Source organism: Sciurus carolinensis, chromosome 2 (assembly GCF_902686445.1).
Source record: "Sciurus carolinensis chromosome 2, mSciCar1.2, whole genome shotgun sequence".
Lineage (NCBI taxonomy): Eukaryota > Metazoa > Chordata > Mammalia > Rodentia > Sciuridae > Sciurus > Sciurus carolinensis.
Genome location: NC_062214.1, coordinates 113,949,751 through 113,967,558, shown reverse-complemented (window position 1 = coordinate 113,967,558; position 17,808 = coordinate 113,949,751). Strand labels below are relative to the sequence as shown.

Below are 17,808 nucleotides of genomic sequence, written 5' to 3'. Positions count from 1 at the left end.
AGAGGGACAGCAGGAGGAGCTCTTTTTGCAGTCCTTACCCGTAACCCCCACTAACTAAAGATGAACTCAAGCCAGTTCCATTCTTCGTTCTGCAAGGAACACCCACCCCTCGCCACACACAAACATACACAGAGCAGAACAGAGTAGCATCCAGATTTGCTCCTTGAGCATACTGTCTTTGTAGTCTGTTCGTTCAAGCAATCCAGATATTAAAAGCACAGTAACAAGGGGTAACGCACCCCAACAATGCAACCTCCCAAGCAGCTCCTCTTGCAGCTCACACCCCCGCCCCCTTTCGCAGCGTGCCAAGAGTTTGGAGCGCGCGCACGCACACCAAGCGCGGTGCAGTGACATATCCCTCCGCCTCCCTCCCCCTTTCCCCGCTCAAGTGGCTCGACCACGATTTGGGAAATGAAGGGAGGAGGGAACTACTTTCCTGAAACTTGCTATGCTGCACACGACTTCGAGTTGCAGTGATTCGTCCGGGGGCCGCAGTTTTCAGTCCTCCCACCTACGGCCCCTCACAGCCCGGGCACCCCCGCTCGGCAGCCCCACCCCGCGTCCGCTTTGGCCCTTGGGGGAAGCAGGAGGCCGGGAAAAGTCGCGAGGGACTACTTCTCCTCCTTCTCCCGCGGGCGCCCCCGGTTCGGGCAGCGGCGGCGGCGGAAGGAGCGGGCGGCGTGAGCGCTTCCGCGGCCCCCCTCGCAGGTCCCCTCTGGCGGGTGAGAGGAGCTGGCCCGCGGAGTCGCTGGTGGGCACGGGTTGGCGAGGGACTTTCGGCCGCTATCCTCGGGACCCTGTGCCCCCGAGCTCGACCGCTCTTCTCCGGCCCGGGTGGGAGTAACCAGCTTGCCTGCCCCTCGTCTCTCACGCTCCCCGCCGCCCCTGCCTCCCCCTTCAGGAGGAGTCCCGGCTGGAGCGTGTCTGGAGGAATCTGCCGCCGCGGGGCCCCTTGCCCGGTTCCGCTCGTGCCTGAGGGCCGACCCAGGCGCCGCCAGGGGCTGAGCGGGCAGCCGGCGGCGGGGCGGGAGATGGTGGGGTGGGCTCCGGCAGGACCGCGCCGCCGCCTCCCGGAGCCTGGGCTCGGCACCCCCCCGCCAGCCCCCACCGAGCGGAGCTCTGCTTCCTCCTCGCCGCATCCCTGAGGGAAGCGCCGCCTCTGCTCCCGGCTTCTCCGCCCGCCCGCTCCTTCCTGGCCGGACCGACCCCGCGGCGCTCCACCCCAGTGGCTGGAGGAGCAGCTCTGCAGCCAGCCTTTGCAGCCCCCTTCCATTTTTCCTTTCCACCGGTCTCTCCGGAACCCCTGGCCGGGCGCTGAGGCGGGGGAAGAGGCTGGGGTCGCCACGGCGGAGATTACTGCCGCCACCCCCCTGCGGGGGTGGCCGGGGTTCCCGGCTGGGGGGGCACCGTTCGGGGTGAGGCATCCACCATGGTGAGGCCCCTGAGCCGCTGCCCCCGCGCCCCCCCGGCCGCCACTGCCTGCTGCCCCTCGGTGCTGCTGCTGCTACCCCGCCTGCTGTTGCTCCTCCATCTCCGGATCGGATCACGGTGAGGGAAAGATGAGCGAGGAGACGGCGACTTCTGACAACGAGTAAGCACCTCATTGATCTTGATTGCTAACTCCCCTCCCCCAGTCCTCCCTCGGCACTTTCCCAGACTCGGTGGAGACTTGGGTGCCGGAAAACTGGCAGCTCTGGGGAGTTGGTGCATCTTGTGTTCGAGATAACCTATTTTGGGGGCCATTTTATTTAGTGGCAGCACCCCCCCCCCAATCCCTTATATTTAGTTGCCTTCTGCCGGGGAAGGGTATTAAGTATAGATTGGGATGGCAATTGTTGATGGAATACTGTGGATGGATAGAAGTGAAGTAGAAATTGCCCCTTGGCCTCGAAGACCCCTGCCTTATCCTTCGCTCTGTCATGCCAACCAGCATACCTTGGGTATCCATCCTTCTTCCTTTATAGATTTTTCACTTGGAAACTAATGTGTGGGAGCACCTCCTGCAGCAAACTGCTTTTGAATCTTAATTCGATGAGTCAGTGACTCTTAAATACCGATTAAGCCTTTGTCTTCCCCCTTCTTCTCCCCTTTTAAACTTATGACCTGCAAGATTCTTGTAAAAAATAGGGTTAGGGAAACATTTTTGAAATTTAATAGGATTAAGGACACCTGGAGTGTGGGAGGTGTTGACCTATTGTGTTTACCTTTGTAAATATTGGATGTGTCTTCAAAAATTTAAGAATTTTTGAGTGCTAGTTTCAACCTTTCGGCTATATTAAAACGTTATCAGTTACGTTGATTTAACAGAATTTATAATGCTTGAACATGTTGGTGACTTCATCAACTTCTAGAGTATTCCAGTTTTAAGCTTTTGCTTATTTGGGCTGCCCTTATGTTTTCCAAACGAAGTAGTTTGCCTGTTAAATATTTTGCTTCATCGAGGCAGCTGCCTGGAGGAATAATGCTACGGTGGTAACAGTTTCCTACGGAGAAGGGATTTAATTCTGTGCAGAATATTAGTATTCGTTTTCTTGTAGTTGAGTTTTTGTTTATCTTTGGAGGGTTAGAAAGAGTTAAGTGAGTTAGGACTAGTTCTTAGGATGCATTCCTTTCAATAAAGTGCATTCCTTAACTCAGATCTTTTGAGAAAACTTTAAAGTCCGATGACGAGACCAGTTGGACGTAAAATAACTAAAAAAATGACAGGCAGCATTTCCTCTCCTCTAAAAACACACCCTTCTGATGAGCGAGTGTAGAAGGAGGTAAATTGCTGCAGTGTCAGCGCAGTCTGGAAGCAGAAGTGGCCGCCATGTTCTCTCTTTTTGTGAATCGCCCTCATTTGCATAACACACTCTTCATTCATAAAAAAATAATTAAACATCCATCACCTTGGACACCTTGAAAGAATTTCCCAAGAAAAAAATTGGAAGCTTGTTTGTCTTTATGTATATTTTTGAATTCAGGACGTAAGGAGAACTTGAAGTTTTAGATTAAATTTAGAAACATAACGCACACACAAACAACTACCCCAGTTCTCAGAATGTTGACACAGTTATGTGGGAAATATCAGTTCGGGGAGGTGCTGGGATCACGTGATTGCCTCCATTCATAAAATACCTGGCTGTCCATTCACAGTGCAGAACAGTCTCACTGCCTTCCGCAGAGTAGACCTACTTTGAGGGAGATCAAGAACTCTGTCTTTTCTTAGTGCTTGGTTAGGAGAAAAACTGCTGAAAAGCTGAACGGAATAACGGTAACTTTGGGTATTTTTCAAGCAAGTATCTGGGATCAAAATGTTAAGTTTCTAAAATAAGAGACGGGAAAAGACTTCCTAACAGTTTTTGTCTTAAAGTACTGAATATTTCCTTGTGGCTGCAGCTCATAGAAAAACAAAGGATGCAATGTGAATTTGACACACGTGTAAAATAGATTGTTTCTAAATGAACCCTTTAAAAAAAAATACTTACCATTGATAGATAAACCGGGAGTACAACTGTGTGTGTAAAACACTGGATGATACCCTGGCTACACTAAGATGAGAAAATATTTCAAGTGGTTTATACTTCTCAAGATGTTGATTTTTGGAAATCCGGAACTTCACTGGCAGGATTGCTTTTTTCTTTTTAATCTTAAATATACTTAGTATGGGACCACTTGGAAATCACTTTACTCATCCAGACTTAAAATGCAGTTTTCACAAATGTATCCTGCTTCATTATAAATTATTATCTATAAACTTTGTAATACTGTTAAATTTGGTAGGGAAAGCATAATATTTATTTAGCATTAATATTTTTGGTATGAGATGTTAACTCTTTATGGGGAAAAATCTTGGTTTTACTTTAAAAAACTTAGAAAGTGATGTGTTCATCTGGTAATTACTTATGCTGGAGCTGACATTGCTTGTGCATTAGCTAAACCATAAACTGTGAACTTCTTTGGAATGTAGCTTTTAATCTGATAATTTACATCTCATCTTTATGGAGTAATGTTGTGATGGAAATTTATTATTTATGATCGTGTATTATGAAGACACAAAAGAGATATATCATGTCAGAAGCTCTTAAGGTCTTAGCATAGTTTAAAACTGTACTGTAGTAAGGATTTTATTTGGGCTTTTTATATTCTTTTTCTCTCTTTTTTAAAGCCAAAGTTCATAGGGATTTAATTACAACAGAGAATGTTCTTAACCCTAGTACTGTTTTTAAAACCTGATTTCAACCTTTAAAAGACGTGACGATCACCCATTTCTTGGGATATTAACTTTGTTTAGGTAACTGTTGTGTTAAAATCCAGTAAGACCTTTAGAGGTCTTAGTATGAAGTCTATTATTTGACTTCAGAGTTCTCTGTAGAGAAAAAGATAACTCCTAGAATACGGTTGTACTTATGTGTTTAAGAATTAGCGAAGAATCTGTGTAAGACTTAAAGTAACAAACTAAATGAGGAAGAAAAGAATTTGAATAACTTAAAACATTTTTATCTCAGACTTTCAAATTTGTTTTTAAAATTCTTAACTTTCGAAAGGCAGTAAATAAGTAGGGTAAAATGCTTTGCGTCATAAATGAGTAAAGGGGTTAGCTACACATAATTTTTGTATGTAACCTTTTTGTGTTACAGAAATTATTTAGTATTCCAGTCAAACATTCCCATAAAACCGTGTGTACTATTCATATTGAATAGAATTTAAACAGAACTTTAAATATTTGAAGGCACATTATGTGATACTTAAGGGTCTTTGTCCTTTGCTAGTAAGTGAATATGATACTATATAGTATAATACATCCTCTGCCAATTTGGCCAAAGCCTTGAAGAAGTGAAATAGCTGAAATTTTAAACATTTTACGTATTATGCTGTCATTAGCCAGACACATTTACCATGTCAGTACTAGGTTTTCTAATGGCAAATTGGGATTATATAAGATATTAGAACTAGGATAACTAGAATTAGATCACTTTGTGATAAACTTGGTGTACTCTGGATTAGAACCTTTTTATTTCCTAAAACATAGTTTTTTGTGATTATATTATTTAATGCCTTATTAAAAATATACCGTATGGTGGATTATTCTGAGGATGTGTTTGAAAATATGTGTGTGTGTGTGTGTGTGTGTATACATACATATACATACGATGTGTTCACCTACATATATCTTTACGTGTACATATGCATGCATATATACATATGTAATTGGAAAGCTTTCTAAATATGAACAGAAGCATGGAAAGCTGTGTAATATTGTTAAGTAATGTATATAAATATAGATGTAGTATATACATAATATAAAATATTTGCCTAGACTATTGGAGCTAAATTAGCTAAATGACTGCCCACTTGTTTGTTTTATTTCCCTCTTCTTTCTGACTTAAAACTTTATGACCTTGAATTTTTTTTTTAAAACCTGGCATGTCAGCACATCTAGAATAATCTCTCCGCTGAAGGAATCTCTTATAAATCATTATTTCCCTCCAAAAGATTTTCTCATTTATGCTTTACTGCTCCTCTAACATTCCCTCCTTATGTATTGTCTTATACCTAGTACATATTTATATTAGGGTTTTTACAGATCACATAATATGTAATCATTTGCTTATTTCTATGTCCCCTGTTACATAACCCCTTCCTTTCATTTGTATGACTAGCACAATGCTTGGTGATAGATATTTAAAAAATAGGTTGAATTAATGGATTCATACCACTTTGTATTTGTTTCTTGTGAGTTTATGCATTTGAGAACATTAGCTGTGTTAGAAAAATAGGTTAAAAATTATGAGAAAAGTAAATCAATACACTGTCCTCGTCCTTTTTATTTTAAACCAAAATTGGTCTCATTTTTGCATGTTTTATTTCAGTAAATTTGAGAAATGACTTAGTTCTGGCCTAAACCTATCCTAGGTGCTTTTGAAATATTTGAATGTGCTTGGCCTCTGAACTTTGTGGTATATCTGAAGAACCATGTCATTCAACAGGGAGAGGTAGATGTTTGTCTTTTTTAACATGGGAAACTCAAAATTTAGCATTTTATATCTCTTGCTTTGATCTCTTTAAGTTATTTAAATCTCCTTTTATACCCCTAGCTCCTCCAAGGTGCCAATTATGAGGAAGTGACTAGGGCTAAAGAATTGGAAATTGATTTGGAAAGGGTAAAAGGTACAGGTTCCATAGTTTTATGCTGCAACTCTTGGTTTTTATGTAAAAATGAAGAACTTTGTACTGCTCATTAAAAAATGTATAACCTCCATCCATGGATGAACTGAGTAAGTGAGCAAAAGAATATTGAACTTCCAACTTGAGTTATTCTATAAGGAACCAGTCTTCATACTTTACTTAATGACCACAAAATACCAAAAATAATTCTTACTTGGTCATATTAATCAGATACTAAGGGATAATTGTATGTGTAATTAGTTTAAGAAGTTAACATAGATGGTGAGTTTTATTATTATTTAATGTTTAGACATGTGTGGTGTTAGGAGCTGCATCTCAGTCCAAAAACAGTCATTACAAATCTGTGAGATTTCATTTTTTAACATGGAATGGAAAACTGGATTTTTGTTGAAACAGTACATTAATAATAGATCTTAAGCCAAGGTGTTGAATGACTGTAGACAAAAGTTCTTAAGATTTGGAGTGTTTTTGTACTTAAATGGGAAAAAGTGACATTTTAATACCAAAATTTGTTTATGTTCATAAATGAAGAAAATGCCAACAAGCTGTAGTGTATATACTTGTGATAGCAAATGTATTAATTTCCAAGGGCGTCTGTAACAAAGCCCCACAAACTAGGTGTCTTACAAGAACTTTATTGTCTCACAATTCTTGAGGGTAAAAGTCCAAAATCAAGTGTTGACTGTACTATGTTCTCTCTGAAACATTGGGGGATGGGGGGTGCAGGGTGTGGGGGAACACCACTCCTTCCTTGCTTCTTGCTAGTCTTTGGTTGCTGAGAATCCTTGGCATTCCTTGGCTTGCAGTCTCTGCCTGCATGATATGTCCTTTTTTCTGTGTCTCTATTTTCATTTGACCTTATAAGAAACACCAATCATTGGATTAGGAGCCAACCTTCAGAATGATTTCTTCTTAATTAATAGATCTGTAACAGCCCTGTTTCTCTGTTTCTAAGTAAGGTCACATTCTATGGTACTGGGGATCAGGGACTTCAAAAGTATATTTTTGAGGGACACAATTCATCCCATAATACCCATAGAAATTATAGATTTTTTCTTACAGCATAATTTCTGCTCAGTTGTTACAACTATCCTGATAAAATATTTGTAGTCATCACTACCTCGAAATTATTCTATTTATTAAACCCATTGCTGTATCTTATGTTAAATGTGTTAAGGAACCACATTTAATACTGTATCAAAATCCAAAATACTTAGATAACTACATCAATGTAATTGATTTCTGTGTAATCCTATTTATTTTCTTTTAGGCCTTTAATATTGATCTGAGAAGGAGGCCATAGGCTTCATTGTACTGCAAAAAAGTCCATTACACACAAGATTAAGATCTTGTCTTATAGACTATATGGAGACTCTGAAAGTTGAACTTAAAGATGGAGATATAAAATATGAAGATTGAGAAATATGGAGATGATGAGCAATCTAATACATAGCTAATTCCCTGAGAATAGAGATAACAGAGGAGAGGAAATATTTAGAGATTGGCTATGAATTTTCAAAAAGTAAAAAAAAATCAAACCCAATTCAGTGAACTAAATATAAAACAAAATCTCACAGAGCTTATTTTGAGAATGCTGAATCAACATGAGAAAATCAGTTTATCACATTTGAAGATTACAGAAGAGAAATAATAATATGATATTAATAAATGCCAGAAATTCAATATTATCTAATTTGTCCCCATAGGAAATGTTCATAAGTATAGCTATATTTTTCTCCCTAGAATTCTAGGTTTTTAATTTTTCTGATTTAATGTGAGTATTGGAATTGTTCAACTTTAGGGTTTCTTTCACTTCTAAATCCTAACTGATTTTCTTCATACTTCTGAAATTTATATTTACTAGATCATATCAGTTACTCATAAATGTAGAATTGATTAGTGGAAACTGCCCATCTCTGAAATTTTAAAATTATCTTGCAAAGTGTTTAGAGAACAAAGAATAAGCTTTAGTAAATTCAAGAGTAATTGGAAATTTTAATCTATAAGTTAAGTAATTTTATATCCAAATATTACTTTAGTGTAGATAAATGCTATTTTTACTTGGAATGTGGAATGTAATTGTTTTTCTGGTAGTATTTAGTGATACTGTTGCATATGATTAGATATAACTTGTTTGGAGAGTACATGTGGTTAGAAATTAGTATCTTCTGTTTTAGGATTATAGTAGCACTACCAAAAATTTAGATAAAATTTAATGAATTATGACTTTTCTGGCCATATTTTTTTCAGTTACCATAACTTTCACCACATCAGAGTGTTACATTAACTCAAGCACAAATTCACCAGACTTTTTTTTAAACTAGTTTATTGTGTTATTTTGAAACTGAGATTGAATTAGGAATCAGTTCTGGGTTTTTCCCCTTGATATTGAACAACATTGTTATTTCAGAATTTTTAGTTGCTGGAATACAAACATACATGTATGTATGCATATTTCTTACACATTAAGGACAGATTTGAGCAAGCACCACTGATGATTTTTTTTCTTCAAGGATTTCAGTTTAGTGACATTTGAGTACTTTTCCTAGGTGCTTGACTTTTTCAACTCTGGAGATAAAAAGATAAGTAAACCTCTGTCTCTTTCACAATTCTGAAAGGAAGATAGATTCTTGTGAAATGTGATGAGTGTGCTTATGAAGTTCTTCAAGATTAAGGGGAGGCAGTTCTATCTGGGGGATAGTAGCCTTGAAGGTAATGTGTGAAGGAAGGCTTCAAAATAGAGGTAGCATTTTAGGAGTCAGCGATGAGTAAGGGCATGGAAAGCAGGAAGGGCATTCCAACCAAGATGTGGTGAGGGGCTAGCATAGAATGAGAAAAGGAAAAACAGGGAAAGCACTTGTTTTTTGGACACTTTTGTTTAGAGGATTGGTGAGGGAGTAGGTATTGGGAGACCGGATTGTTAGTAGTCTAGATTTTGCTTAACTGTGTAGCAGCAGTCTTGGGGCAAAGAGAGGTAACTGAACCTGGAACATAGAACCACAAGATAAACACAGTAGAAATCCTTAGATATCAGTTTTCCTTGAACAGTTGAGAAAAACTTATTTAAATGGTCTGTAATGACATGAATTTTGAACAGTTTTCATTAGTTTTTCAGATGAAGTACTGAAGAGTTAAAAGAAATTTTTCCCTTTGAAATACTCTCCCTATACCACAACCCTCTTTAGTCAGTAAGGATACTTAATGAAAAGTACCAGAGATCTTATTATGTAGGCAGTGATGGGGAGTCATTATTTTAAGTGAGGGAGTGATAGCAAATTACTGCGGAAAGCTGACAAAACAAATAGATAAACTCACCAAGGCCTGAAGTAGTAGAGCATTTGGAACTATTTGAGATGAATTTGAGGGGCAATTCAGATGTTTAATACATAAGATTACTTGACTGGATGTAAAGAGTAGAATAGGAAAAATGTGGAATCATTTTAAATAAAGTGAAAACATTGGCAAAATAGGTTTTTAATGGAAAAAGCCCAATTTTGATCTTTTAAAGTCTGAGTGTTCACTAGATATCAAAGTAAAGAATATCCCATAATGTGTTTTAAATATAGGTTTAGTTTCCAAAGAGAAGTTTAAGAGAGCAGAGTTAGAGGTGATATCCTAGTCTGATTTATAATAGTTGAATCCAATGCAAAATTGTCCATGGAATATTAAGTATGGAAAAATAAGTGAGAAGCATCATTTTTAAGGGAAAGCAGAAGAAAGAAGAGGTACCAAAAGACAGAAGTCTTGAGAGGTAGGAGCATTCAGAGGGGAAAGTGTTTTAGAAGCCAGTGGAAAAAGGAATATGAAGAAGGCTATCAGTGTTAGGATATTGCAGAAAGATTGATTGGTGATACCCAAAAGAAGGGTTTAATGTTGGGATGTCACTGACCTACTACTTTGTCAGAATAGCAGTGGAGGCAAAAATCTGTTATTGCTGTATATTGAAGAGAAAATGAGACTTGATCAAGTGGAGAAGGCAAAGAATAGTTAGTACCCATTTAGGGGAAGTAAGGAGTTGAGATTATTTGTTGGCTGAGGTAATGTCAACAGTGGAGAGGAAGAGGGAAAAAAATTAAGGAAAGATGAGTAATTAATAGAAAGGCCTAGGAAAGAGGAGTCTCAAACTGTTTTACTTGTTGGACAGTGCTTGATTTGTAAGAACTTTGTGAATTAAGTATTACCCATAGTTAATAGATTATTAGATAATTTAAACTCAAGAGAGATTTAGTATCTTTCCTATAGCCATACAAAGGAGTGAATTGTAGAATTGATACTGGAATTACATAGTATTAGCAGGGCAATATGGCATATACCTCTAATCCCAGTAACTGGGGAGACTAAAGCAGGAGGATTGCAAATTTGAGACTAAACTTAGCAATTTAGTGAGACCCTGTCTCAAAATAAAAAGAAATAAAGTCTGGAGATGTAGCTTGGTGGTAGAGTGGCCCTGGGTTCAGTACCATGCAAAATAAAAAAATAAAATAAAATAAAACAATAAATAAATACATAAATAAATAAAAATTTAAAAAAGAATGAATGAATTATATTGTATTTATATTATATTGTATTTGTATCATACTGTACGTTATACATGCACATAAGCTAAATTTTTGAAACGTGCTAGACGTAATAAGTAGACGTAGAGAATTGATGGCTATATTGAGGGTTTGGTAAAATTAAAAACCATGTAGGGTGTAAGTGGGAGAAATTGGAAAAAGAAATTTTTGATCAGAGAATAAGTTCTCTAGAATGACGTGAGGGAAGATTAAAAAGTAGAAACAGAGGTGAAGGTTGTTGGAGTAAAGAAGCCAGGATCTGCTAGAATGTTTAAAAAAAAAATCAATAATACAAATTTTTAAGTTGTTAGAGTGGCATCAGAGTTGAGATGGAGAGGTATCTTGAGCCAGTGGCAGCATGTTGATATGAATGTAGGATGAGTGACTTAGAGTAAAAATATAAATGTTGCCATCTGCCTCTTTGAAGAGGCAGGGTTAAGGATTTTGAAATTGGAAGTTGAAGAGAAGGGTGTTGGTGGTGGTGAGAGAAGTGTTAAGAGTATGTAGTTTTTGTGAACTTCATTCTTAATGGGGTTACAGCAGCCCTTTCAAAAGAAAATTTACTAATTTAATTTCTGCAGTTAGCCTGGTGTTCACAATTAACATGATCCTGGAGTTAACTGCTGATGTTAGCATTAAAACTTTGGCAAATTTGCATAACCTGTCCTTGTGTTTGATTCTCCAACTGTAAAACCAGGATAATGTGTGCCTACTTCAGAGGGATGTTAAGATAAATGTAAACTCCCTCTCCCCAATAATACTTTTTTTATTGGAGATAAGAGAATATTAAAAAGAACTTTTAGTTCTTCAGAAGAGTGGTATTATGTTCATGAAATAATCAGTGCTTATTTTCATTTAGCCTGAAGGTGGGGTTAGTATTTTTTTAATAACCTGTTTGAAAAATTGTATGTCTGTTTAAATGTTAGAAAGCAGCTCTTCAGAAAAACTTAAAATCTAAAAGTTCCAATAAACAGAAAAGTAGCTACCAATGTGTACAGTGAACATTTTCTTCCATGTTCTAGTCAGACTGAAAAAGTAGGTAAATAGAACTAGTGTTAGGCAGGACAATGAGGCAAAGACCTCATTCTGTATGTCTCTTTTTTTTTTTTTTTTTTTTGTATTATTTGTCTTTAATTCACTTTGAGGTTTGTATAGCTGGGTAGATTTTATTTCTTCACTCATCTTAAGGATTGAAGACTTAGTGTCTGTTAACAACTTAGGGAAAAGGACCAAAAGAATATTGTGACCTTAGTATTTCTGTAACTGCTAATTCATATTTTATGTCTTATAAATACAATTTTATTTATATGTATATGCATAATACTTTTATTTGATGTGTGGGATTTTGATCTTTTTTAAAAATTAGTTCCTTCACTAACATGCATTTTGAAATGAATAATTTGTAATTCTCTGATAATTAGCCCAGTTGGGTTAGGATTTAATGTAAAAGCTTGAGATATGTTATTCTAAGTTGTATAAATGGTCCATACAACCTAGATTTCTGATTGAAAAATGACGGGTTATTTTAGGTGAAGAACATAGTTGTGGTTCCAGACTCCTCAAATAACTTGTTGTGAACCTACTGAACTGTATTTCTCTCTCCCTTTCCGTTCAGTTAATTATACTAAAAACTGAAGATTGTATGGGTGAGAGGCCAAGGTAGAAGTAGTGAAGAGATTATGTAAACAATGCCTGGCCTGTCATTGCCTGTCTAGCCAATTTTGGTAATCTTGAGAATTAATTTTTCACTGTTATGTACTAGAGCTATCAAAGATGAGTGACAGTTAAAGGTGAAGTAATTATAAACTAGACCTCCTCATATTGCTGAGTTTCTTCAGAAAATTCTTATGCGTAGAATCTACTTTAAGTTCCACAGTGAATACAAAGAATGTACAGTGTGTACAAAGAATACACATATGCTGTTCAGGCAGTGTCCCAAAATGTTAACATCTTACATCATGTCAGAAAATTAACATCTAAACAATATTATTATCTACTGATAATTTTAGTATCTACTGATTTCATTCACATTTTACTAGTTGTTCCAGTTCAGGATACAATCCATGATCACATATTGCATTAAGTTGTCATGTCTCCTTAGTTTTATTTAATCTGAAACAGCTCTTCAGACTTTCTTTTATAATCTTGACACTTTTGAAGAGTACTAAATAGATATTTTGTAGAAAGTTCCAAGTTCAAGTTATTTTTGTCAACCGTTTTGTAGTATAGTGATGGTCTTCTGGTGCCTCAAATCAGGAGATTAATGTTGATTGTACTATAACTGGTGATGTTAACTTTGACCATTTGGTTAAGATGATATTTGCAGGTTTCTCAAATGTTAAGTTCTCTTTGTAATAAACATCTTCTCAGAAAATACTTTTGAGACCATTTACATATCCTATTATACATTTGTTTACTATTTTTGGCCTTGTCGATGATTCCTCCCTGTAGTAATTATTGTGATGTTTGCCAAATGGTGATTTTTTTTTTCTTCATAGGCCCACCATTTCTTCTATTTTTATTAATTGAAATTCTATAAAAAAGCTTTTTCACATTTATGTATTTCTATTAGTATGAATTACAGTCCATTGTTGTCATTATTTTTATATTCTGTAGTTCCAGATTTGATCAGTGGGATGCCCCATCAAGTTGGCTTCTGTTCTTTTGACATATCCCCACATTTGAGCACTTTCTGGTATCACAAGGTGTTCCAGGTTCACTTCATGCTTTCTTTGCCCTAGCTTTTTGGAATCATACCATTTCTCCAAGAAGCTCTGGTTCCTGTTATTGAAGAATGTATTTAGAAATTAGGTGCAAGGTATGCTAATTGACTTTGGGGTGAGGTTTTATATATGGAGAAAACCAAGCTAAAGTTGTCTTATTTATAACACCCAGAATAAGTCATAAGAGTTAGGATGTAAGGTTGGGCCTTCTTCATCCAAAGATGGTATTTCTACTTGCCTACATTATTCCTCCCTTATATTTGCTTTTCTCTTATTTTTGCTATTTCTCTTTCCTGGAAAGGAAGAGGGAACAACCTAATTAAAATATATTTAAGAAAATTATTTGTTAATAATAGGTACAGCTGTTTCAAAACAGAGAATAGTTACTGTAGTTCTAAAAATATTTACTATATGCTTGTTAGGAATAAGGCATTATATTAGACATTGATAATATTTAAGTGTGTGTATATTGTGCTGAGTGTGTTTGTTTACTGGTACTTTTTTCCCTAGATATATATTTAAGAAGTGATGAATGGTATGGTGATTGTAAATTATTTCACTATCCATGAATTCAAATGGCTTAGGATTTGTGTAAAATGTATAAATATATAATACACAAATATAATACTAGATTTAGTTATTTTTATGTGTGCCTTTTATTGCACTGCCATTCATAATTGTAGTAATTTGACACACTCTAAATTATATCTAATTGCTAAACATTTATAGGAACCTTGTTTACTATATTTAATTCTCAGAACATCTTCAAAGTTGGAATTACTTTTCCTATATTCCAACTGAATGAACAGACTATGTGGAGTAATATTTCTGTTCTTTTATATATTTTGTTCAGGCTTTCACACTGTCCTTTAGTTTCAAGATTGAGGATCTGGTGAGTAAGTCTATTCTGTTTAAAAATTTTTTTGGCTTGCACATTTTGATCCTGTCCATTCTCAGCTTATACCCGGTTCATAAAACAGTGTAGTTTATCCTTAATAATCTTATCTTAGAGTCATTTTATGAGTTTTTTTGGGATATTCTTATGGTATATTAAATTTTGTTGGACTAGAGACCAACATGTATAAGTACAAAGAGGGGAGCATGTATGTGTTAGTTCCAAATACTAGGCTAATGCTTGTTTGGTGAACATTTCTTTCCCAGTGTTCTCTGATAGGTTGTAATTCATCTTTGTCAAAAAGAATAATATTCGTGAAGCTTACCTTTGTGCTTCTGTATTAAAGGAAAAATGTATTTAAAATATCTGACCAGGCATGTGGCACAAGCCTGTAATCCCAGCAACTTCAAGGCCAGGCTGGGCAATTTAGGATGACCCTGTTGCAAAATGAAAAATAAAAAGGGCTGCAGAAATTGTTCTGGTAAAGCACCCCTGGGTTCAATACCCATACCAAATAATAATGATGATGATGGTGATGATAATTATTATTATTTTTCTGGCGTTAAGGAAATATCAATGGCAATTAATATGGGATTATGTTTTAGCTGTTTCAGAGTAGGTTGAAAGATGAAAACCTGTATGAAGTGTAGTATATAGTACAACTGTGTATGTGTTTTTTCACTAGTAGGAATGAAAATAGATCTCAAAACAAAAATTCATCGTTTTTTAGGAACTCAGAAATTTTATTAGCATGTATGTGTACTCAATATATTTGTTTTTCATTGTTTTACTATAGTTCTTTGAGAGTTGGTGAGTGAACAACAATTCTACCACTTTTTAAAAATTATATTTTAAATAAGGGTTGATTTCTCTGTGTAAAACGATTTCCCAGTGTAAGACTAAGGCTATGGTTTATGTAGGCTGTGGTTTTGCAGTTCAGGTTAAGTTTAGTAAGATTTAGTTTTAAAACTAGATGCAGAATATTGTTTCTTGTTTTCTTAATGTTATCTTATCGAGTTGTAAGTTGGCCTCTTGACCAAAAGAGGATGTGTGTGGTTTTGTGCTCCACAGTGCTATCTTATTTTAATCACAGCCTTTGAAGTACACTTCTACAGGAAATTTGAGTTCCTTTCTAATGACCAGGTTCAGGACTCCACTGTGCCATTTACCAGTTATGTGGTCTTGGATTTCCATAATCCTTAGTTTTTTCCTCTGTAAAATGAGGATAATAACCATACCTGTTTGGAAGGTGATTATAAGGATTAAATATAACCCATATAAAGCACTGAACTGTTTTTGTACATAGCAAGTACTAAAGTATTAGCTATCTATTGATATAGTGAAAGTAGTAGAAGCAGTAATTCAATGCAAAGAAATGTTGAAAGTGTCTTCTGTTGAATAAGTGTTTAATAATGTATGCCAGCCATTTATGGGAACTATCTAGCATAATTTTTACAAGTCTTGAGTGTTTCATAGAATCAAAGAAATTTGGAATTAGAAAGGATTTTGATTAAATAAGCTCTTTCGTATTTCTATACATGAGACCTGGAATTATGAAATAACTTGCCCAAAATATAACAGTTGCATTGTGTCAGTTTTAATGGAAAGTTTTATCTTCTTAAATATCTGTTCAGTTTTTTTTTTTTTTTTTTAAACTGAAAAATGTCACCTAATCAGAATCCTTTCATTAATTCCTGCCACAGGGCAAGGAAAAAAAACTTTTCTAAAAGGACTGTTCAGATTCTTATGGCAACCAACTGGGTCTTGTCAAGAAATAAGTTCATTATTTAGCTTATGGGTGAGTTGCTTTTAATTTTTTATTTTAAATATTTTTTAGTTGTTGATAGACCTTTATTTTATTTGTTTATTTACATGTGGTGCTGAGAATTGAACCCAGTACCTCACACATGCTAGGCAAATGCTGTACCACTGAACTACAACCTCAACCTGTTTTTTTTTATTTTTAAGAAATTTAAAAAATCAAGAAGATCCAAAGAAAATAACTCATCTATATCCTTGTTATGCACAATTAACCACTCTTATTTTTGTCCTACATTTTAAAAAAATTCTTTTATTGTTTTTGTGGGGGTAATTACAATTGAATTAGGCTATCAATTTATTCTTGCTTAAAAATATATGTGGTGAGAAATGTGATTTTCAGCTTGGGACATCTTAGAATGTTTCAGTAATATGCTCATGAAGTTAATGTGTCTCTATGTGAACATGTAAACTACATTTTTTTTGATGATCTGAAACAGTTGTTTGAAAAACCAAATGATTTAGAGTGAATCAGTACTAATTTATTATCTCTTACAAGTAAAAGAACTACTTAGGTTGTGAGCATATGACCCAGTGCAATAGGTTTGACTCTTGGTGACTACCAAACCTATAACCTCAACTGAAAAATACAAGAGTGAAGGTTTATTATTACTTGCAGCAAGTAAGAAGAGCACTGGGGATCATTTCCAAAGCAGTATCTCCTGAACAAGGGAAGGGGCTTTTATTGGAGAAATGCATACATTTTCATGCAGGAGTAGCATACACTTAGCAACATGTATAGACGCATGTGGTTGGGGACTACCTCTAGGTAGAGAATTTAGTATTATAATGAGCATAAAAGTTCACTTCTAGGTCCCCAAAAAGGTGGGCAGGATGACTCCCAAAGTAGCTTAGCTAAGGTAGTGTTCACTTCCAGGTCACATTTTAAGTTTTTCTGGCCAGTCTTGTCTAAAAGAAAAAGCAGTTTTAAAAGGCAGACTAAGGAGCTAGGGTTGTGGCTCAGTGGTAGAGTAGCTTGCCTAGCACATGTGAGGCACTGGGTTTGATCCTGAGCACCACATAAAAATAAATAAATAAAATAAAGGTAGTATGTCCATCTACAACTTTAACAAAAAAAAAAAAAAAAAGGCAGACTTAACAGGTATTAAAGGGACTAGAGCTTTTCCTCTGCAAGCTTAGGTGATTGTCTCTAACAGTACCAGCCTAGTGACTCTCAAGATCTATTTGCCTTCATTCAAGAATATTATAGTCATAGAATAGATGATGCTCTGAAGAATACAGTGAGTCTCTTTTGTAGTGAGTACACTTAGCCTATCACCTAACATCTGTATCTAAAAGGTTATTGTGTTTTCCAATACACACATAACTGTTGTGATAAGTCCATGTATTCACCAATGTGGTGAGATATTTAGAAATGAGTTTAAATTAGGACAAATTGTAGGAACTGGTCAGGTGGAACTTCTTGAGAAGAGTTGATGAATGAAAAATATTTCTATCTCCAGATAACTGAAAATCTGTTTTTTTGTACAGTGGGAATAAACTTAGAGTAAAACTAGAATTAGTGGATGGAAATTAAAGAAGTGGAGAGCAGATTTTTGTTCTATGCAAAAGAGGACTTGCTAATGATTTGATTTGTCTGATAGTGGAATGGATTGTCTTGGAAAGTTCGGAACTTCTTAGTTACTTT

The 17,808-nt window shown here is 36.3% G+C and overlaps 1 protein-coding gene across 1 annotated transcript in view; it reads left to right on the top strand.

Annotated features, from left to right (window-relative positions):
* The first annotated feature begins 595 nt into the window (after nt 1-595).
* The window catches only part of Spred1 (sprouty related EVH1 domain containing 1), an 81,636-nt gene continuing 64,423 nt past the window's right edge, over nt 596-17,808 (top strand). Inside the window, exon 1 of the mRNA XM_047540360.1 lies at nt 596-1,591. Coding sequence (XP_047396316.1) covers nt 1,560-1,591 — 32 coding nt within the window. The 5' untranslated portion in view covers nt 596-1,559. The remainder of the gene's footprint in view (nt 1,592-17,808) is intronic.